Here is a 22465-nt window from a genome sequence, read left to right as displayed (position 1 = left end):
TTACCTGGTGGTCTCGCCTCGTAGCATGTACTGTACTCGTACTGCATGACCGGACCAGCTGATCCACTTTGCTCTGGCTCGGTCTCGTTCCCTTTTTGTTTCTCAGTGCTTCTGAGGTGCAGCCGGTCTGAGAGTCGAGTGTAAGCCGGTTGAAACACGTAGCATCGGCTAGGTATTATTAGAACCCACCTACAGTAGTTGAAGCGTGAACAATGCAAGCAGCGGCAATAGGAAGTTGGCCAATTAATTCTGCATTGAAAGTAGGTGCCCGCCAGCTAGCCGGTGTACCTCGACTGACATGGAATCGGGCGGCAAGCACCTCCGTGTGTGCTCGTACTCCATAGAGCCGGGTTGCTTGATACTTGACAAGGAGCGGTAGCCAATGGTTGATGCGGCATCCCTCTTGTCGGTAAACCATGGGCTGTCGCATTAGGGCCGTTATCTTCCGATAAAGTTGTTGCAGGCAAGCTTCCGGAGGACCAGCATCTATTCCGTCCCAGTTAGTTCCATGCCGTCTGTGCATGCTATCATGGTTGCTTGGTCTACTGTACAAGTACTCGTACTGCACCTCTGGTACAAGGGTGCTTCGGTCTGGCACCTACTCAAGGCGGAAGTGGTGGTGTGTGTGCGTATGTATGCGTGTGCCCAAACGGAGGCCGGAGTAAATACAGTAGTATTGTAAACGTATGGTAGATGTGGTGGTTTGCACTGTTGCATTGCGACTTGATCCGTAACCTGTGCGAGTCTTAGCGGTGCTCGTACATTCGCACTCGATGGCGGATGAGGGAGACTTGCCATGACCACCTCATGGCGCTGTGGTGTGATTCAGAGTCGAGCTTCTGCAGCTACTAGGTAGGCGATCCGGATTTTGCTGAGACGGGTGGCAGCACCGCTGGCCGTCAACGGCATCTGAGTGTGCCGTGCAGTAGTAGCACGAGCAGTTGGGTGAAATTACCTGCTAGCATGAAGTGACAAAGCAGGTTGAGCAAGTAAACCACGAATAGATCCTTGTAAAGCCACAGATGACTGAGCGAGCTAGAGATGTGGTAATGCTGTAGTATCTACCTATATCTGGCGACAGGTTACTTCACACAGCCTTGTACCGCTGCTGATACACGATGCACGTTAGTACTTCTTACCTTGCTAGTAAAAAGAAACCGCCATGGGGCGGAATGAAAGAACGCAAAAGGGGCCCTTTGCTTCCGCACTTTCCCACTCCTTGCTCGACCTGAGCTTACGCCAGATGTCGGTTGACAAGCTGCAGGAAACGCGGCCGCACAACCTTCCTTCTCTGTCAGAGTCGGATCCCGGCCTACTAGGTATGTAGGTAGTCTGAGAAGCTACAGTAGGTAGGTAGGTACTGCCTTAGTAACTACACAGGCGAGGCGAGCGAGGCGAGCCAAGGCAGGGCAAGGGCAAGGGCAAGACAAGACAAGGTAGGTAGGTAGGTAGGTTACGAGTACCTATACTGTACTCGTAGGCAACAAAGAGCTGGATCAATGGCAAAATGTGTCGAGGCCTGAGGACGCGGAACTGAACTGACCCGACCCGAACTGAACCTGCATCAGTCACCACCGTAGTCGTGCCGCTGTCGAAAGCAGCCGGCAAATCAAATGTCTGCCATTTGCCCGCCGTCGTTCCTCGCCTGCATCTACTCTCTCCAATCCTCTGCGACTACAAAGAAGCCCCTCCGCGGCAACAAAGAAGCAGCAGCTCACCATCAGTCGGTCCATGGATTCCGGTCTCCTCTCGATACCCTGAAGCGAGCCTTCGGAATCTCCTCTGCTGCAGCGGTGTGGAACCCAACGATCTGCGGAGTACGGTTGGCGGGCCAGATTGGGCGACGAGAAATCCGGCGATACGGCTGGCATCCGAGCATGATGGAGAGGGCGTGTGCGAGGGCGTTTCACGGCGAGGAGAGGAGAAGAACAGCAACTACGGAGTACACAAGAAGAAGATGAAGAGGGAGGGAGGGAGGTAGGGAGGGGGGTACGAATACGCAGTCGTGAGCCCGGGAGGCAAGCCTTGGAGACGCTCCGAATGAAAAAAAGCGGCAGATAGCAGCTTGGGGCCGGGTTCGATGCTGAGACCGGGATGGAGTCGACATGCAGCCGGTTCGCTGGCTATCGGCAGTGCAGTGGCCAATCGACCTCTGTCCGGGTTGGGCTCTTGACTTGGGCTCCCTGTCTGCTCACACATTCGACTTGACACGCGTTTTGCTTGCTTGTGATGATGCATGGCGAGTGCACCGGTGGGCAGATATGCATACACCACCACGGCGCATTGCATTGCCAGTCAGTCAGTCAGTCATTACGAGTTCTCCCGCAGGACGAGCTGCAAGAGACTGGTAGGTTTATGGATATATGTATATGTATATATGTGGGCATGCTTACAGTACGGTAGGTATACATACGCATGCCAACCAGCCAGCCAGCTGTTGTTCGTATGGAGCGTGCATTTGCATTTGCATTTGCATTCACGCATGGTGTTTTCGGGCTGCTTGCCAATTGTCGGTCTCCGTCTCGGCTCTCAAGATGTTACACGAAGGACGAATTAGGTCCTATAGCTGCCTAGGCGAAGCTGCCCGCTGCTGCCACACGGCCTCGCCTCCTTGCCATTGCATTTGCATGCGGTATTAGGCGATGCCAACGAGAGAAATCACACACACACACACACAAGCTTGTTTCTCACTCACACACTCACACACACACACCTTGGGCTTGAGTCGCAACACCTTGGACTCACTATTTGGTACTTGTACCGAATGGAACACTCGTACTCGTACATTAGCATTGCCGTCGTCAACTGCGGGCCTGGCCTGGCATGGCCCTGCCGGCTTGACCTGGTCCGACCTGAACCTGAGCTACTAGCTAGTCTCACGACTAGCACACCGGGATGTCTCGGTGCTTGGGTATTTGGTTTCAATCTCTGCTGTTGCCTTAGCTTGATGGCCTGGCTGACTTGCAGGCAAGGAACAGGACAGGACAGGATGGATTGCCGCAACGCGCCCACTTCGCGGGAATCTACTGGAACTCTGGGGGCATAGCAGGGCCGCCCGGTCCGCTTGACGATCATTTCTTGCCATGCTCTAGCCGGCAGTTACGAGTAACGTTAAGGCTTGGGCTGTCATGGCCGTCATGGCCGTCCGAAGCCTCAACTCGATAGCGGAGCAGGAATTGCTCTGTTCCTTGTTCCTTGGGCACAGACACATGCTGCAAAACAAAACGAAGGCGGCCGTTGGTTGGTGGCGTTTGGCGTTGCAATGGTCCAACGCCGCCTACGGAGCTGCTACCGGGTTTCTACAAGGGAAGAGCAGATGTGACGAGTTGGGCGCAATGCACCCCCTATTATTATGCCTTGGCGCATGCGGCAGAGGGTGAGAGGCTCGGCCGGCGGTCCATGGCTGTTTGCGTCTTGGTTTCTGTTTCTTACACATGATTCTCGCAGGGGACCAGACATACAGGCAGACAGACACACCACCAGCAGAGGGGGGGACCAAGAAAATAATAATCCCATAATAACAATGGATTGAAAAAAAGAAGAAAAAAAAAAAACAAACAAACAAACAGAACCCGCCCAGGCATATACAGGGAGGCAAAGCGATCACACAGCAAGCGAGTAATACGGACGCGCTCTACTATTACAGCACAGCACAGCTCGACTCGACTCGAGTAGGGATCAAATGCCAGCCCTGGCTGATGCGGGCACGGCAAAACGCCAACTCGCTTGTCTTGGGCTCGGAACCGGGGCTGTCCGGCGGCAGAGCGAGTTCGATCTTTGTTTGGGCGTCTGTGATTTGGGGACTTCCATGGAACTATGTACCAAGGTAATACCCATGTCAGGTTGTGTCTCTCTTCTGTATGTACTGCCACTACCTTGACAATACCGCACAGTACAGTACAGTGCAGTGCAGTTGCAGGCATTGTTCATGGCAGCACGGCTTCAATCCCCTGCCGCGCCCAAAGCACCGTTGAACCCAGTCCGCGACCGATGGCTTGACTCTTGTCTGCACGCAACGCCGCCAATCAACCAGCGTCAGGCCAGACCAGGCCAGGCCAGGTCAAGTCAGGTCAAGTCAGGTCGCTTGCTGCTCGCCCTCAACAATCGGTCGCTTCTCTCTCTCTCTCTCTTCCCCGTCTGTTGCCGTTTGACCCCATCCCATGCTGGATGCAATACAATACTAGTACACTAACTACTACTAATACCACTACTGCTATACACGCTCATGTCCCATCTTTCGTCCGAGCCGCTGCTCTTCCTCTCCCCCTCCCCTCTCACCTCTCCAATCGACGGCCACACCCCTGCCATGCCCTGCCAGACCCTGTCAATCGCGCTGCTACACCACGCACTGGCCCACGCCGCTGCTGCCCTGCCACGCCCTACATTGTGCCATGTCTTGCCTTTTCGCCATGCTCTGGCCATTGCCATGAGACAGGTCACTATTCACTATTCACTATTCACTGTCCCCCCCTTTCACCCCCGTCCCTTCTCCTCTTCTTCCGCCCGGGAAGTTTTTTCTTCTTTCCCTTCTTCTTCATTGCCTTCCCGCCTCTCCGCTGCTGATTACGGAGCATCGTCTCTAGCTGTTACCGCACAGTACTACTGTATGAGTACTTCTAACCTCCTAAGAGTGCTCGTAGGACGTTGCTGCCGGTTCAACGATGGCATCAACAACACCACCATGAGTTGATCAAACATCATCCAAGGGTGGGCTTCCGGATCGTTTCCTTCCCCGCCTCCCTTCTCCTGCTCCGTTCTGATTCCGCATCAATGTCAATGCAATGCGCTGTGCCATCTCTTACCTCTCGTCTTCTTCTCTGGGCCAACATGCAAGCCACTTTCCCATGTCCCCCCTTGTTCGTGATGGTCTCCTCTTTGTGGTTAATTCCACCCCCCTTGCCGCCGCCTGCATGTACTTGGACCCTTTTGTCGAAACATACATGTACATGCTCGTACATGCTGAACCGCGTGCTTCACACTTGTACACATCCTGCCCAAGACACCGGCTAGCATGGTATCACACTTGTACTCCATACAAGTCTACCGACCGGTCTGTAGATATGCACACCTACAGTGGCCACGCCTGGTGCTTCACATGGAATTCTTGCACGCACACATACCGGTATATTCCTGCATGTAAGGTGTACCTGTGCAGTACGGCGCGGTCTACACACCGGGAATGTAATCCTTCTCATTGAAGCTATTCCTGGCTGGCACACACTACTGCGACCGCTACCTCTGGCCATTATCCATGATACGAAGGAGCACCAAAAGCAGCCCGTCCTATTTTTTCCTTCTTTTCTTCTCTTGAACAGACCCCCCCTCCCCCAGCTGCCGCCCGTCGATAGACCCACAGTCATCTGGGTGAGCGGGCAATCCCATCCGACAAGCTGCTGCCACGCCGCATAGGATGGTCTTTTACCTGGTCCAGCATTTATTCCCTTTTCCTTTCCTACAATAACCCAGACAATTCCGCCCGCCCATTCCATTTCGGATTTCTCATCACCCTCTCGTTTGATTTCATTGACCGCATCAAGGCGCACACGGCGTTCTATTAGAGGGCCCTTCTCGCTGCCTCTTGGGTTTCTTTACCCATCCCCCTGTTACGTGGATACACGGCAATCACGCTGTTGTCTATCGGATCTTTATTTGATCTCTCTTCTTTTTGGAGACTTTGAGTCCTTGAAGTCCTCCGTGGCCTCCGACATCTGTCCTGAACCGGGACAGAAAGTCATTGAATCGCACGTTGATTCTCTCCCTGCCTGTCGACCTTTTTCTTCTCCAGATCTCCGCTCTCTCCGCCACTCCACAGCCGTCCTTCTGCCAAGCTCCGAGGCAGCGATAACCGCCATGGCACAGGTTCCGGAACATGAACCCCACAAGCGGAAGCGAGACCTCGAGGACGACGGCAGCCATCCTGCTCACCATCGCCACCCAAGCATGCAGTCATCGTCTTCTCTTGCTTTAAGTATGTTGTTTTATTCTTCATTGCCGCTACAGGCTGAGAATCATTGAATGCTAATACAACCTAGTGGCCCCAGAGTCCGTTGTCAACTTTGTGACCAGGCCCAACGCCCCGCTCTTGTCTTTCCTGCCGGGCGATGTCGAAACCTTTAACGATCTCATCTACCTCGTTAATGAATATGACGGTATGTTGCTCCTACGCCACTACACGGCATGAGGAGGGCGTAATACTGACCTAATGTAGCCGTCTTGGATCGGAAGGAAAGCATGGCAGCCAATCTCGGGGCCAAACTGACAGGTCCCCGGTTCCTCCGTGGGCTCGAAAGGTTTTTTGAAGGCCCAATCAAGATCCTCTCGGCGAACATCTATCACCAAATCACCTGGCTGGAGATTGTCACATATGCCAAGACGAATCCAGAAGCCTTCACGGTCATGCCACTGCCCAGTGGTTCACGATGTTGTCGCTTCGTGTACAACGGGGTGCAGGCCGAGATTATAGAAGATGATTGGCGCCTGATATCCTCTGGGGCGCTGGACAGATTCCCGTTGGAATACACCTTTGAAGAGGACGAGGCGGCCGAGCTGGCGACGCTTGAAATCCTCGAGCAAAGAGCCTCATATCTGCACAGAAAGGCCGACGAGCTTGCGGGCAGAGCTCACCTTCTCCACCAAAGGCTTGAGATCCGCATTCGTGATGTCGCCCGACGACAGCAGCTCCTCGATGCCGGCACCAGCTGCAGCGCACCATCCAGCTCCGGCAGCTCCAGCTCCAGCTCCAGCTTCCAGGCTATCAACCAACCACAGCGCCCCGTCATTGCGAACCCCGGCAGCGCGCCGCCCAATATCCATACGGACCTTCTCCACCAATTTTCCGTGGCCGCGATGCAAAACGGCCCACCTCAGGGCCCGCCTCCGGGCTACCATGCGCAGCCCGCCTCGCCCAATGCCGGGCCTGCTGCCGGTCAAAGTCCGCTGGCCCCGCCTACCTTGGAAGCACCGCCGTATCACCCACCCCCGGCCGCTGCCTATCCGGCGGTCGAGACGGCAGCCCCCGCTCCGGCACCAGTCCCGGCCCCCGTCGCGGCGCCAGCCTTGACTGCGGCCTCCAACTCCAAGTCGATTGCCACCATGGCACTCAGTCAAGTGGCGCTCCCTGGCGACCCCGCCAACGAGGTACACCGGCCCCTTGTGCTGCAAAAGACAGACACCCTCAACAAAGGAGAGATCATCTTCCCTCCCTGCGACCGGTGCCGGCGCCTCCGCCTGCAGTGTGTCAAGCACCTAACGGCCTGTCGGGGTTGCACCAAGAAACACGCGAGATGCAACTGGAGGAACGTTACTGACGAAGAAGCCGCCGACGTACGGGAGGAGCTGGCAGTCATCTATAAGGAAGCAAAGAACGCAGCAGCTGCTGCAAAAGCATCCAGGTCAGCAAAGGCAGCTGGAAAAGCGCCAGCATCAGCACCGCCGCCGCCGCCGCCAGCCAGCGGCTCTAGCGCAGGCCCCAGTACCGCGGCAAGCCAAGGCAACATGAACATGGACTACGAGTACAGGCCCGTATTGAGTCCAGCGGCCGGACCGGCGCCGGTGATGCCACCGATGATGCCACCGGCTCTGGCACCGGCTCTGGCACCGGCCCCTGCTGCCGAGCCACCGCGGAGGCTGCTCCCTACCACTCGGCTCACCAGGATCGAGCCAGCCCCTACTGTGCCGAGGAACCCTCCACGGACGGGGCATCTGGCTGCCATCCTATCACCGCCCGACTATGAGCCTCGGCCGTTTGGAACGCTGCCACCTCTGGCCCCAAGGTGAAGACGGCAGGGAAGAATTGGGGGGACCCCGCTTGATAGCATACTCGTATACGAATATAGGTAATACTAGGTTGGATTTTTATGGGATATGATTGGAAAAAAGTTTGCCACGTTTGACGGATTGTGGATTGGGATGCTTGTCTGGATGCGCATATGCTGGGATTATGAACAGGACTAGGCAGATTGATAACCTTGGTAGGCTAATGAGAATATGATCTTTTATCTTTGCATATCTTATTAATCTCCCTCTGTCTAAAAACGGCCGCGAGTGAGATCTCTAAAGAGACTGTTTGTATTACAGCGATACCGTACTCCGTACCACTACACCACTACAGGTACTAAAGGTACCTGCCTACTAAGGTACCTGATCTGGTAATACGGACTTGGAGTAAGGGGGTCGCGGTACGTACCGATTGGGCTGGCCCCTTGGGGTAACTTCGGAAGCCGCTTTAGCTGCAGAGCGCCACTTCGGCTCGTTGCTGAGCTAAAACCAAAACAAAAAAACATGACAGGATAAGAAGGTTAAAAAAAAAAAAAAAGCCGAGCCGCCAAAAAAATCAAGAGGCAATAAACGCATCATACTTCGGTTTAGATTCACTGGTTTTCCCATTCTCTCTCCCTCTCCCCCTCTCGTTAACGGGCTTTTGCACACAATCGCCGTTAAGCCTCGTTTTACTTTTTCTTTCTCTTCCTCTTCAATAAGCTCTAGGCGAATCACCTTCTCTACCGTTTCGTTGCCTGAATCTCCTGCCGCATCTTTAATCAACCCCACCGCGGCATATCGAGAGTTGCACCGACTCATTTTTGCGCATCGGCGGTTTTTGACGACAAAACTTGCCTAACCGAAGCTGCGACCAGAAAGGAAAACGACAAGGAACGTGACGGAACGAATCAAGAACAAGAACCTGCCCTTAGACACAAGCGATACCAAATTTCTGGCCATGGCGCAGCAGGGGCCTGCGGCTGTTCCGTACCTGCCAGGGCGAGACGATGGGCGACCATTCCAGCACTCGCATGCTTCGGCTGAGCATGCGGCGCTGATGCAGTCGAGGGAGACGGGCGACGTGCTGCCGGATGATAGCCCGAGGGGGCAGGTCAAGGCTTTGCCGTTTGCAAAGTCGTGGGTGCACTTTATGGCTGGAGGGTATGTTTGCTTCTCCCTGTTGCTTTGGACCTGTGGGGGAAAACAGAGTTAGAGGGAAACATGCATATACTGACAACTGGGCTTTAGAGTTGGTGGCATGACGGCTGCAGCAGTTACGGCACCGCTCGATGTCCTCAAGACGAGGCTACAATCCGACTTTTACCAGGCACAGATTCGCGCATCCCGAGAGGCGCAGGCGCAAGCTCTGCAGCGGTTGAATCCGGTGCGCAGCGCAATGCACCACCTGTCCGAGACGCTGCAGATCCTAGGCTCGGTGTACAGGACCGAGGGACCGCGCGCATTGTTCAAGGGCCTGGGGCCGAATCTAGTGGGCGTCATTCCCGCCAGGAGCATCAACTTTTACGTCTACGGCAACGGCAAGAGGCTCATGGCCGAGTACTGGAACAGGGGCGAGGAGGCGCCGTGGGTGCACCTCATGGCGGGCGTCACGGCAGGCGTGGCAACGAGCACTGCGACGAACCCGATCTGGATGGTCAAGACGAGGCTGCAGCTGGACAAGAACGTCTCTGAGCGCACTGGCGGAGCGACGCAGAGGCTGTACCGCAACAGCTGGGACTGCGTCAAGCAGGTTGTGCGCGACGAGGGCGTCCGAGGACTGTACAAGGGCATGAGCGCGAGCTACCTGGGCGTGGTCGAGTCGACGATGCAGTGGATGCTGTACGAGCAGCTCAAGGCCTATCTCGCGCGGAGGGAGTTTGCGATCCAGGCCAGCGGCAGAGAAAAGAACTGGTGGGACAAGGTCGTCGACGTCTTGGGCAACGGCGGAGCTGCTGGAGGTGCAAAGCTGGTCGCTGCCGTCATTGCCTATCCCCACGAGGTAAGTTTTTTGTCGTTGACAATAGTTCTTGAGGAGAAGGAGACGAATGAATCACTAACCCGCTTCTGTCAAGGTTGCGCGAACCCGTCTGCGACAGGCTCCCATGGGAGATGGCAAGCTCAAATACACGGGCCTGATACAGTGCTTCAAGCTTGTCTGGAAGGAGGAGGGTCTCATGGGCCTCTACGGCGGCCTGACACCTCACCTTATGCGCACGGTTCCCAGCGCGGCAATGATGTTTGCCATGTATGAGGTCATCTTGCGCTTCTTCCACACGCCAGCCTAAGGTGGGCTGGCTTTATGGGCTGGCTTTATGAAAGATTGCGAGGACGGCAGGGAATGTACGATACCAACAACCAAAAAAGGTCGAAACGGGACACCGAAAAGGGACACACACAAACACACACACCACACACATACGATGCAAAAGCGGGCAGAAACTTGTCATTTACACCTATACTGTACATTATGCCTACTTCGAACGGGACCAAAGAGACGATAGAGGTGGTAAAGACGGGGATCAGGACAAACTTCACGGCGTTTAAGGGGGGGTGGTTTTCCATTTTACTATGACCCAGGCACGAAATGAACGTCAAGGAACAGACAAAAGGGAAAAAGAAAAAAAGGAAAAGAACAAAAAAAAAAGCAGAGAGGAAAGGGAACTTTGCTAGGAAATTGGGAAGAGGGATTCAAGGGATGGACTCTACTCTATGCTATACCTTTGCTATGGCGATGGCATTTGATGCTATGCCCTATAGGTCTCTATAGGTGGTTGAGATCGCCAATTGAGGTTACATATCACAACATCATTTAGTCTTTCTCGAACCAACCCGCATCTGTACTCACCTGCAGTGCGTCGTATTCGGAATCCTCAATGCTGCAGTGCTCGAGTCCGAGTTTGAGGCCGCATTTGTCCACCCACATGTAGCACTGCATACCTATCTACAGAGTACAGCGCCTAATATGTATGTCCAGCGCTTAGTCATCCCCTATGCCAAACCACCGGCTCCTTCAGAGTACCCACCAGGCCTAAACAAGACGGAGCCATCGTTTATGAACGAGTATGCCGTCTACTTGCTGTGATGCTCGAGATTGAGTGTAACCCCAGCTGTTACGACTGCGTCTGGAGGCGGCGGCGAGGTTCCTGCATGCCCAGCCACACGGCTGTGGTAAAAAGGAACTTCGAGTGCAGCCAGACCGGTGCTTATATAATCCGCTCGAACGGCTCCCTTGCATCGACTGCTGATAATAATTGACAAAACAACACCTCAGCCAGTTGGCGATGCTGTCATACCGCACAACTCATGGCATCTTTTGCTTCATTTACAGGCAACTGGTGCAACGTGATATCGCCTCGTATTGACAACGCCTAGGATATTCAAGGAATCAGCCATGGATGGTCTGGAGCACCTCAGGCTCACGCCCCAGTGCGGCATCTGCGCGGACAGCATCCAGACGGATGAGACGGCCGTGGCTCGTACGTCTTTGCTCTTCTCTTCTCTCCTCTTTCAAGATGACTCAGCGTAACCAAACGTCCTTTCTTTCTTCTTCTCTAGTCTATCACAGTGGCAGCAATCCCGCTTCATATCGCTGCTCGCCTCCCTTTGGCTTCCCAAGCCGGGACATGCTGGCCACCTTTGTCGTCACTCACAACGCTATTGAGATTACCTTCTGCGACTACGACGACTGCGAGGCGTGCGCTGTCTCGCCGGAAGCCGCCGCAGTGCACCACGGCTGCTATGAAGTCTTTGCCCACAAGTGTCTTGTCCGCGACAGGCAGGTCCTGCTCCGGCGGCTCCTGGTCCTGGCCTTGTGGAGGAGGCCCTGGAGAGAGGCGCAGCCGCTGTTTCTGCCCAGCAGAGTCGACAAGCACACGCTCGACGCCGTGGCCGGGCTGTTTGGGCTGCCGCAGCTGTGCGGGCTGCCGGTTGAGCTGCTCGAGATGATCCGCGGCTTCTCGGCGCACTCTCTGTTCTGGAGGAGCATCTCGGCGCTGCGGATGGCGGCGTATGTCTCCGACACGAGAGACGGGCTGTCGCAGACGCAGGTCGTGGCGTTGCGGCATGTCGTTTCCTGGGAGCGAGGCGGGAGGCTTGACAAGAGCGAGTCTCAGACGCTGCCTCCTATACTGAGGCTGACGATGGATTCCGACGGCATCAGCAGGGTCGAGCGCCTGCCCAGCCATCCACGATACTCGCGAGGAAACTATACGCATACCGCGTACATTGTTGGACCTGACAATTGCGAGGAGCTCTCTGATGAGGTGGAAGTAGAGCTCGTGGTGAGTACAATTCTTTCATCCACCATTTCCCACCCAGGCCATCTCATCTTTTTCTTCTCCTAGGACAATCATTTACGTCTTAAACTCCCTCCTACAGGGCGGATCCCCCATATATGGAATACCCCTAATCCGCCTCTCTTGTCGTCATGTAACACCTCCCCCTATGAGCCCTCCTCTACCTGGTCGCGCCTGTTTGCTGTCGAATCGGATAGCATCAGAGGCATAACCTTCTTCTGCAACCAAGGACGCCTCTGTGACATCCATATCCATTATCCGGAGGGACCGTCTGCTCGGTCGACATATGACCAAATGAAACGCACCGTCCAGCGCAATGTTATATGGCTCTACCTGCCTATCCCGCAAGGCGACCGGTTGACCGTTGTAGGCGTGCGCCAACAGCATGACTTGCCCCCGTGCCACCTGTTTCGATTCGAAAAGTCCGGCGACGTCATCATAGGGACTCACGGCTCTTCCTTCAGGGACGATTGTCTGGGCAGAGACGCTCCCCTCACCATTATATACGGCGAGCCGAACCGTGCGGACCTGGTGCCGCGAGTCGAGCTCTTTGGCGCATACTGCGGCGCGGAATCAAGGTCCTCTAAAGATTTGTGTTTGCCGGATGACTTCCCTCTGGACAAATACGAGCCCAGCCCCATCACCGAGGGTGCTTTCTTGCAGGCGGAATACTTTTCTTGGGCGCCGCTGGACGGCGTTGCGTCTGTTCTGGTCTTCCGCGACCAGGCCACGGGATGCTGCAAAGGCATCCTGTTCCACTATCTGAATGGAGGATCCCGGGCCATTGGCGAATGCCGGCTTCATGTAGACCTGGCACAGAGAGTGGCTGGGCCGAGTTCGCTGTGTGTCCAGACAGAGTCTCGTCCCACGAATTGGAACCGAAACCTTTTACTCTACAGAACACGGGTGGCGTTCCAGGATGGTCCGCGGCACGAGCACAATCACGACGAGCACGAAGACAAACACGAGGACCCCGGCGGCGATGACGGATGGTCCGTCGACAACGAATGGAGGTGCCACCCAATGGCGGGATACGCAAAGTTCTGGTTTACGGCAGAGGCTTCATTTCTCAGTGTCACGACTACTGAATCACACGTGGAGACGGCTGCCCAAAGCTAAGACGCTTGACACTCCATTGACATTCGAAAAAAAAAAAAAAAAAACTATATAATAATGGTAGAAACGACAGAAACGAATAATACCCAGAAAAAAAGCAATCTGCTGAACAGCCCCGACCACAAAGTAATTTCCCATGATAGCCACGTTTGTCGTATCGCGCCGTTGAAAATGTTTTTGTTTTTCCCACATCCAATGAGCATACATGTTTTCAAAAGTCCAACAAAAAACCCCCCTCATCGCCAAATCCTCTCCTCTTTGTCTTTTTGAGACTCAAATCTCTCTCGTCCTTCTCTCGTAAGAAAAAAGAAAGACGAGGGAATAGATGAACAAAAAAAAAAAAAAAGATGAGGAATTCCCCTATAGAAAAGGAAAAAGTAAAGAAAGGTTTGCTCCTAATTTCTCCAACTTTGATACTCCGTTGTCCATGCCAATCAAGATTCAGCAGCCATCCCATTCATGCAAACATTAGGCAGAGAAAACCACACAAAACACCCACCAAAAAAAGCAAAAAAAAAGCAAAATCCCTTAATGACCATGCAACTGATTGGTATCCATTGTCCATTGTCCATTGTCCATTTGTCCATCTGTCCATCTGTCCCGGGGCAAAGTAGCTGAAGCCAAAAACCACCACAAGAGCGTAGGTTAACAACTCCGTCTGACTGACCGGTTAAAAGGTAAAAATAAAGTTGGTATGTAGCATTTGCATGCTGTGGACGCTTCTATGAAGACGCTGGGGGAAGTTGAAAATGGCCGCAATAAAGCAGCAGGCCATCAACGGGATTGGGTACCCAAGAAGAGAAGGGAACAAATAGAAAAGAAAAGAAAAGAACAGACGGGGGTAATATCAACAAAGGGGACATGATAATCTCAAACTTGAAGCCATCTCAGTAAATGTTTTCCCAGATATCCAATCCAAATACACAGCGCTGATGAAGGAAGAAAAAGAAAAGAAATTAAAAATAACAGTCATGCTTTTTTTTGGGGACCTGTTTTTCTCTCCAATTTTTTTTTCTTTGACCAAAGAAGAGGGGAATCAAAACAAGAGTAGCAAAAGGTCATATTTTTTTTTGTAGTCCATTTTCCCAAAGCGAAGCGAAATCAGAGGAAAAGGGGAGAGAACACGCAAATCGAGAGGATATCTCGTCTGCATCCAAAAGCATATTAAAAAGAAGAAGAAGAAGAAAAAGAAAAAAGGGGGAATCAATCAGAAAAGGGGCAAGAAAAGTCAAAAGGTATCAATCCCAAATGAAGCCAACGCCGTTGTCCGCTCCTTCTCTTGTCCCATCTCTCTATCTGAAGATGAGAAAAAAGCCGTAGTTGATAGGGGACGCGATGCGACCAAAAGAGCCCAGATGGTATATGGTAAAAAATGAAACCCAGAAAAAAAAAACATCTTGTTGCGCCCCTCTCTGTCCGTAAACCCTGATGCTAGTTGAACTTTATCGTTGTATCCGAAAGATGCCCCTGTGCCTTGGAGGAACCCGAAAATGAAAGCGAGAAACAAGAACTAGACGATTGCGAAGAAGAAGGCGAAGAAGAAACAAAGAAGAAGAAAAACAATAGAGAGTAAAAATTAATAAGAAAAAAAAGGGGGGGGAAGCTGGTGTTTAGTGCCGATATCCCAGCATTAAGCAAAGGGAGTATGAGGCTTCGGCATGTTGATGCCGTTCTTATAAAATGGTGTTCGTTGAAAGTTGGAGCCAGCACCATTGCCATTGATAGGAGTCCCCATGTTGCCGTTGCCTCGGTTGTTGGGGGTAAAGGAGCTATAGCCCCGAGAGCCAAAGTTGGGCGGCTTGGGCAGGCCAGGGGGAGGGCCACTAGCCGCCGTGAAGCCGTTGGCCGTGGATGGGGGCATTCCGCTGGCAGGAGGCATGTTTCCATGAGGAGGCTGCGAGGGCGGGGAGCGAACACCAAGAGGGTTCTTGGAGAAGCTCAGGCGGATGCCGCCTTTGACACTGTTGTGCAAACACCATCCATACAGCTGGCTAAGCGCCTTGGTGGCATGACCAATGTCTTCAAACTCAACAAAGCACATGGGTCCGTTCTGCTTGGTTCTGAAGCACAGCCTCTTGTAACCCCGAACAGGGGAGAACAAAGCCTTGAGCTCCTCCTCAGATGTATCAATAGGCAGGTTGCCAACGTACAGAGTGTTACAAGGCGGATTTTGATCTGCAGGGTTGACGGGAGGGAAATTGGACTTTCCGTATGGCGGCTGCTGTTTCTCCTGCTTGTCTTGCTGAGATTGCGCTCGCTGCTGCTTATTGTTGTTGTTGTTGTTGTTGTTATTGTTGTTGTGCTGCGGCACCGACTGCTGTTGTGGGTTTTGCTGCGGCAGCTGAGAGAGCTGATGACGTTGCTGCTGCTGCTGCTGCTGCTGTTGCTGTTGCTGCTGTTGCTGCTGTTGCTGCTGTTGCTGCTGTTGCTGCTGTTGCTGTGATTGCTGCTGCAACTGCTGTCCAAGACTCATATAGTTGGCGTTGCCGTTGATGGGAGGTAGACCTGCAAGATACGACGAGGGCATCGGCGAGGAGTTTGAAGAGGCACCCGAGCCGAGAGCCATGTTTGCCATTGCCTGGTTGAGGGGGTCTTGGGGAGTAGTACCTCTCCGCTGGGCCGGGGTGGCCTTACCTGCATAGGCAAAGGAGTCTCTCAGGAGCTCTCCGTCGTCGTCGCCGAGCTCATCGTTGATGAGGTGCTTTCCCAGTCGCCCAGGCACCTCGTTTGCGAGATGGTTGCCAATAGGCGAGTGGGGGTTAAAGAGACTCTTGTAGTGGCTGCCAGCCTTTGTATCCGGAGCAGCAAGGTCCTGATGAGGAGGAACAGCGGGGAAGAAGCGGCCGCCTTTCGATGTTGGCGACATTGCGTCACGGGGCGAAAAGCCGTTACCGAGAGGAGCCTGCTGTGGACGATAGACTGGCGCCGTAAAGAGGTCCGAGTTGGCATTGGGCGCGCCGTTTGGCATGGCGAATGGCGCACTGACTGGCGACCCATACTCGGGCGAGGCTATGATGCCAACAATCATCTTGGCGCGACCGTCCATGTTGGCGCGGCCGTCGAGCATGTTTCGGGCCTCAGTTGCGCCATTCATGCTTCGGAAGAGTAGCAGAGCAGAGCGGTAGTATCCGCCATCAAGGTTGTCAGGGCCCATAAGCTCGATGTTGACCAGCTCCTGAGAGAAGACGAGCATGAGGCGCACGTCGGCTTCTGAGGTTGTGGCCGGCAGGCGTCGGATCAGCACGCGCACCGGCGCCGGGGGAGCATGCGGCTCAAAATCGAACATGGACGCGCCCGCGTCATTCGGGTGAAGAGGACCCTGGGGAAGATGGAAAGGGAGCCTCTGCGATGGCGACATCTGAGTCGCGAAGGATGCGCTGCGAGACGACGGCCCAGGATGCGTGGGAATAGAAATAGCAAAATTCATGTCGGCGCCTCGATCGCCAAGGTCGGGCATTTCGCTCAGAGGTGATATACCCCAGAGGGAACGGGGAGGCGCCCAGGTGGACGAGGGAGGTAGTATTGTCATTGGCGGCGAGGTGTGTTTCCTGCTCCGGTCGCCGTTCATAGCCACACAGCGCGATGATGACACAAAGTAGATGACGACGATCAAGAGGTGACAGCGAAAAGCGGGTTGTCAACGTGAATAGGACGGCGAGTCGAGGCCAAGAGAGAGAGAGAGCCAACGAAAGACAGGCTGTCTGCCAACGTAGTAGTAGTAGTAGTGGTGGTGGTGGTTATGGATGAATAATATCGATGCAATAGTGCCGGATCGGGCGAGGGCGAGAACGAGAAGAAGAATGAGATGAAGTTCAAGAGACGCTGAGTTCGACGGCCGAAGGGGGGGTTTTATAGTATCGGGTGGATGATGCGCTCCACGATCCAAAAGGTTGCGGGGGCGCGCAGAAAGTTCGATTCGAGGTTATAGTTTGGGGCGATTCGATTGCGCCTTAAATGCGATGCGCCCGAGAAACTGCAGATGGCAGCAGATAAGAAAGTGGCGCTGCACACGATGCGAAGAAAAGCCTCGAGAAAAATTTGACGAACGGGGGACGCGGCGGCGGGCAAGGTTGAGGACGAGGAGGTGGATGCGGATGAGGTTGAGGTTGAGGTTGAGGTTGATGATGCGTCCAAGTTGGCCCAAACTTTGGCGGTTTGGATGGGTTTAGTGAGGCAGCGGCACGGACGCAGGTGCAGTTCGCATATTTCTCCTCTGTCCGGGGGCTTGGCCTTTGGGGCCTTTTCGGGGCCTCTTTTGGGGGGGAAGCCGCAGTTGCAGCCGGGAAAAGGTGGGGAGAGAGGCGTCTTCAAGGGAAAAAGGGTTTTTTTAGAAGATAATACAACTCAACTGGAACTTTGCTGGGAGGAGGAGAAAAAAGAGGTTGAGTAAAATGGGGGCGCTTTTCGGACCTGCTTCCAGGGAGGCTTTTTTTCATTGGCGCTGGGGCTTGTGCGCTAGTTTGCATTGGATCAAATTGGGAGTGACGGATCGTTTTGGAGGGTTGGAGGGCCAGATTTTTAGTGGATTAGCGAATGTCGACACATCCAAGTATTTGTACGAGTACCATCGAGGGCCAAAGGGAGGAGAGCAGAGGAGAGGAGAGGTGGAGGGTTCGGCGGGCTTGTTGGCGGGCTCAGACAGCGACTGAGTGCCCTAGAAAGGGGACCTGGAAGAAACCTGGAAGTCTTATTGAGTGAAGACAAGAGAGGGGGGCAAGAGGCCAGAGGGCAGAGGGGGCCAAAAAGTTGGACTTGATTTGATTTCATTTGATTTGCGGTGCGGCTTTCAATGTCACTGGCTGCTTGCATCAGACCAATCGGGGGAGCGGTGCTGCATTTCCCGGAGGCTTGGGGGGTACCTGCACATGTGCCTCTTTGGTCTTTGGTCTTGCGAGTACCGGCCAGTGTTTCGTCAGCACGCTTGTCGCAGCAGTACCTTGCAGGTAGTTCCAGCTTCTGGGCACCACCTTGTGGCTAGCCTGCCCTGGTAGTGCCAAATTCCCTTTCTGTTGGTTTCTGGCAATGACGCCAGCTCTGCAAGTACTCAATCACGCTTCGATGGGGAAACCTTGTTGTTATCAAGCCGCCGAAAGGGGGCGCACAATAGTTTTCCGAGATGAAGAAGAAGAAGCAAAGGGCCAACAAGTTTTTTTTATATTTGATTTATTTGAGTTTTTCTCTTTTCATTTTGGGTGTGAGAGCCATACTGTGCCTTACAGTAGGTACTGTAAAGATGGAAAATGGTGGGGGGTAAGGGGCACGCATACAAACAAGTACATGTACAAGGACAAGGAGACGAGCAAAAATAGGTACATCAACAAAACCAAAACTCCCTACCTCTCTCTCTCTCACCATCTCACCATCTCACCAAACCACGGAGGCTTCGTCCCGGTGAAGAATACCAACATGCGACACTTTTGCTTCCCTTATTCGTCAGATACGATACGATATGTACGTCCAAGATCCATGTAAACAAGGGAACCACGTCACGTCAACTCGCCACTCTCCCTAGACGGCCAGCCTATGCATTCCGCCCTGAATCAGCTGCCTCGGCTCCGTCTCCGTGGCCAACAGCCTCCCGATTGCAGGGAAAGGCAAACATTTTCAAACCGCTGCCTCAAATCAACACTTTTTTCTTGCTCTGCACTAGGTCCCAAGTTCCATCTTTTACACTCTGCCAGATTCATCGGTGCCTTGGCGAAAGGTACAGGTCACATCTCCAGTACACTACCGCTCGCTTTTACGCCGCTTGCGTGCTGTGCTCTGTGTCCGGTACCTGCGACAAACGCCGCAATCAGGTCGATTCAACGCCGAGAAGCCTCAGTTCTCAACACCAACGAGGCCTGGCCAGCCTGTCCTTTTTGCACCAGACCCCGTATGTTTTGAGTGCAGCATGTTACAGTACAGTACTCCGTACTCGTACTCATACGGCATTACTGTGAAATTCCAGGGAGTCCGCGTTCAACCGCCCAGGCGTGGGCATCCAAAACTACACGCCCAGCACTCGGTACTCCCAAGGTACTAACCCAAGAATCCAAGCTGGCAGTCCCGCAAAAGATAAAAGAGTGTGTGTGGGGTTTCTGATCGATCCACAAATTGGAAAACGGCTACTGCTGCTAGCATTGACTTCTATTCCGAAACAGGCAGCATCCCTCCAGTTGAGCTCTTACGAGTACCTACATCCTGTTTGTCGACATGGAGCATTGCGTGCTGCAAGTTTAGTGCTCCGAGAGTCCTAACCTAACCTGCCTGGCTAAATATCCACACGGGCAGAACACCGAGATAACTGTCCCCCAGCTTATCAGGCACCAGACGCCTCGTGCTTCTTATACGAGGATTGGCTGCTCCCTACTGAGCTACTTGGCCGTCGCGTTGCGGTGACTCTTGAGGGAAGCAGTATTACTGGTACACACTTGTACCCGCCAGCTACCCCTCCAGCTCGTCGACAGGGGCTCAGCAGAGACCCGGTGAGTACTCGGGCGACCACTGCGAGCTGCGGCACTACCAGGTACTGCGTTGCATCAACCGCTGTCGATGTCTATCATCTGGAACAAAACCCGTGCCGCTTTTGCACTTGTTTTGTCGCACTTGGCACTTCTAGAACGCCGGCATGATCCCTGATGCGACGGTTTTTTTTTTTTTACTTTTGCTGTCGCCAACTCGCAGTACGAAAGCAGCATTACTGTACGTGCATAGAGCATGTACCACTCTGTATATACTTCCTTGTCGCTCTCCATGTTGAAGTAGCCATTCAAACAAGAACACGTATGCTTTCCCCAGAAAAAAAAAGGCAAAGAAACGAAAGCCAGAACTATTCTGGGGTTCTCTCTCTCTCTTTCTCCTTTTTTTTCTTCTTTTTTTGACCTGCATTATCCACCATGGGGGATGTAGTATCGTTGCCCCTGTCAGCGCCTGCACTGCAACACACCCACGGGAAGTTGGCAGCAGCCCGTACTTGGATACCCTGACAGCTAATATTGAAACGCATCTATGCACGCGGGTGGCAGTATTACAAGCCGGGCTGAGTCTTATACCACGCGTCGATTCGCTCTCCATACTTGAGTGAGCCTCACTAGGGGCTTTTCCACGGCCGGTTTGCGACATCGATCTCGACTGCCAAAGTACAGTACCAGTTCAGGCATGAGGCAAACACAGTGACGAGGAGGGGAAACCGGCGATACAAGTGCAGCACGTAGGTAGTTGGAGCGAGCGCGCTCAACAGATTAGCCCAATATCCCACCCAAGGCTCCCTCAAAAATACGGTAAACACGGGCAGAATCTGGGACTCGTAAATTGCCACGAAAAAATACTGATGCATCATATTGCATCTCGTCTTGTTCCCATCCCACCCAAGATTCGGCAATGGCTCATGACCATCTTTAGCTCAGACACAAGCACGTGCAAATTGCCCATTGGTGGGGCTATCTGCAGTGGAGTCGCTATCGACCTTGGAGTACGTCCCTGGTCTCGGAGGCGCACGTCGTGCTAGAGGTACCACTCCGTGCTGAGCTACGCCGCATTGGTTAGCACTAAGATTACAGATTATGGGGAGCAACGGCCAGCCAACCACACGCCGCGGCCGGCACACACTAGCAAGGCAGCTTATGCATGTCAAATTGCTGTCGTCGATGGAGATGAAGCCAAACAGCTGCCATCATTGGACGCGCGCGCGTCGCTCATTTTGCGCTGGCGGACGCCATCCGCTGCAAGAGAGGGGGAAGATCATGCCCCGACCGAGCTGGCCAGCGCCCATCACACCACTGGCGCATTGTGCCCTTGCTGACGTGCCCCTGTTCATCAGGAACCGGCAAATGGATCAGTCCAGCATGGGTCGAGCGAGCCATCGTACGCACAAGGACCTGTCTACTGTACGATAGTACGAGCATGCTCCTCGACTACCTATGAGTACCTGCAGACACTCTACAGCATCTCGTACTGGTCCTTCCGACTCTAGATCTGCTAACGGAGGCTCTGTAGGCACTGCCGCGAACTACCGACGACAGCCGAGCCCGTCATCGCAAACCGCCTTTCAATGTCCGAACGAGCTGTACTATCTTGCTAGGTAACTACGAGTGCTGCCAGCCACGAGAAGGACGACAAGTCCAGACAACAAGGAGCATTAATCCCAAGAGGGGAACCACACGGCCGCAGAAGTGGCCCGCTTGCCTTACAGAACGCGACTACTGGGACTAGGCTCAGGCCAGCATAGCAGAATCTCGACGGGCTAGCCGGCCGGCTCGTCTCCAAATGGCGGCAGACGACTTGTTACTTTCCGGAAGTAATATCAAGTCGCATCGACCATGGCAAGCCCATCGTGGGCGGCGCCTCGATAGATGCCGGCTAAGGGGTCCTCTCCTCCGTACTATTACTCGTTGATCGCTGATTTGGCAGGCTCCGGCAACGCACAGAGCAGTGAATGACTAGCATTGAATCGCTCCACGATGCCTAATATCTTACCGCACGGAGCAAATCTAGTGGGTTTAGTCACGCATCTCCACCTTGCCGTATCTTGATCACGAGCCGTGCGTATTCCTTATTCCATAGTACGAGTTACCTTGCTTCATTAGTCTACAGCAGATTAATTGCAAGTCCTAGAAACGAGAATCCACAAGCGGGGATCAAGCGAGGCGAGGCGAGGCGAGGCGATGCTATGGAGATACGGTTGGTCCATCACCTTGTCCTTGGGCGTTTTCTTCTTTGGCGAAATGAGGGCGTACAGGCATATACTTGCAAGAATTCAGACCCGGATATTAACTCCGTGCCGGTTCCGCGGTCTGATTCCTTGCGATGGACTCGTAGGGCTGGATACGGTAACACCACATGTTTCGCGGCCAACTGCACTGGGAAGAAGAGATGGCCAAGGTACCATTCTGATGTTGAATGCGACTTTGCTCATTGCAACTTGACAATACCTATTACAACGCAACATTTATAAGGTGCTTGTTAGAGCAACCTTAATAAGACATCTCACGATGCGACTATCACGGTTATTTCCGCCGCATTTCAGCTGCGGCCTCAAAATACTCGTCGCAGCACTGAGATGTATTCGTTACAACAGGCACCTACTGGAATACCAGGTATGGAACCTATATGCAGCCCTTGGTAGCAGACAGGCACCTCCCGCCTGTACAGTACATGTACAGATACCTGGTATTCCGTCGCTCAGTGGTCATCACCACGCTCCTTCCTTCTCATGCTCGCTTAAACTATGCCCTCGCCATGACAAACACAACTCGATTTCTTTCTTTTCTTCATCTCGCCATTTACCCGCAAAGCCGCTTTTCTTTGATGTACTC

The 22465-nt window shown here is 53.5% G+C and overlaps 5 protein-coding genes across 5 annotated transcripts; 4 read left to right on the top strand and 1 right to left on the bottom strand.

The window, feature by feature from the left end:
* Nucleotides 1-1162: 1162 nt before the first annotated feature.
* TRIVIDRAFT_60545 (uncharacterized protein) lies at nt 1163-1981 on the top strand (the record flags this gene model as incomplete). Its single annotated transcript, XM_014101345.1, has 3 exons — nt 1163-1323; nt 1381-1436; nt 1569-1981. The coding sequence occupies 3 exons, from the start codon at nt 1163-1165 to the stop codon at nt 1979-1981; spliced, it is 630 nt and encodes a 209-aa protein (XP_013956820.1).
* Nucleotides 1982-5700: 3719 nt separating this feature from the next.
* TRIVIDRAFT_71258 (uncharacterized protein) lies at nt 5701-8006 on the top strand (the record flags this gene model as incomplete). Its single annotated transcript, XM_014101344.1, has 4 exons — nt 5701-5968; nt 6033-6149; nt 6209-6931; nt 7055-8006. 4 exons carry the CDS (start codon nt 5851-5853, stop codon nt 7774-7776), a joined length of 1680 nt encoding a protein of 559 aa, XP_013956819.1.
* Nucleotides 8007-8788: 782 nt separating this feature from the next.
* TRIVIDRAFT_170163 (uncharacterized protein) lies at nt 8789-10580 on the top strand (the record flags this gene model as incomplete). The annotated part of the gene is made up of 3 exons (XM_014101343.1): nt 8789-8919; nt 9007-9757; nt 9831-10580. The coding sequence occupies 3 exons, from the start codon at nt 8816-8818 to the stop codon at nt 10041-10043; spliced, it is 1068 nt and encodes a 355-aa protein (XP_013956818.1).
* Nucleotides 10581-11429: 849 nt separating this feature from the next.
* TRIVIDRAFT_126216 (uncharacterized protein) lies at nt 11430-12857 on the top strand (the record flags this gene model as incomplete). Its single annotated transcript, XM_014101342.1, has 2 exons — nt 11430-12038; nt 12102-12857. Coding segments are annotated over 2 exons (1365 nt in total), but the record flags the coding sequence as incomplete, so codon positions are not given.
* Nucleotides 12858-14904: 2047 nt separating this feature from the next.
* TRIVIDRAFT_22864 (uncharacterized protein) lies at nt 14905-16407 on the bottom strand (the record flags this gene model as incomplete). The annotated part of the gene is made up of 3 exons (XM_014101341.1): nt 14905-15399; nt 15528-15624; nt 15689-16407. Coding segments are annotated over 3 exons (1311 nt in total), but the record flags the coding sequence as incomplete, so codon positions are not given.
* Between the last annotated feature and the right edge of the window lie 6058 nt (nt 16408-22465).

This window comes from Trichoderma virens (genome assembly GCF_000170995.1).
Source record: "Trichoderma virens Gv29-8 chromosome Unknown TRIVIscaffold_6, whole genome shotgun sequence".
Lineage (NCBI taxonomy): Eukaryota > Fungi > Ascomycota > Sordariomycetes > Hypocreales > Hypocreaceae > Trichoderma > Trichoderma virens.
The sequence above is the reverse complement of the archived record's forward strand: the minus strand, read 5'-3'. Positions and strand labels throughout refer to the sequence as shown.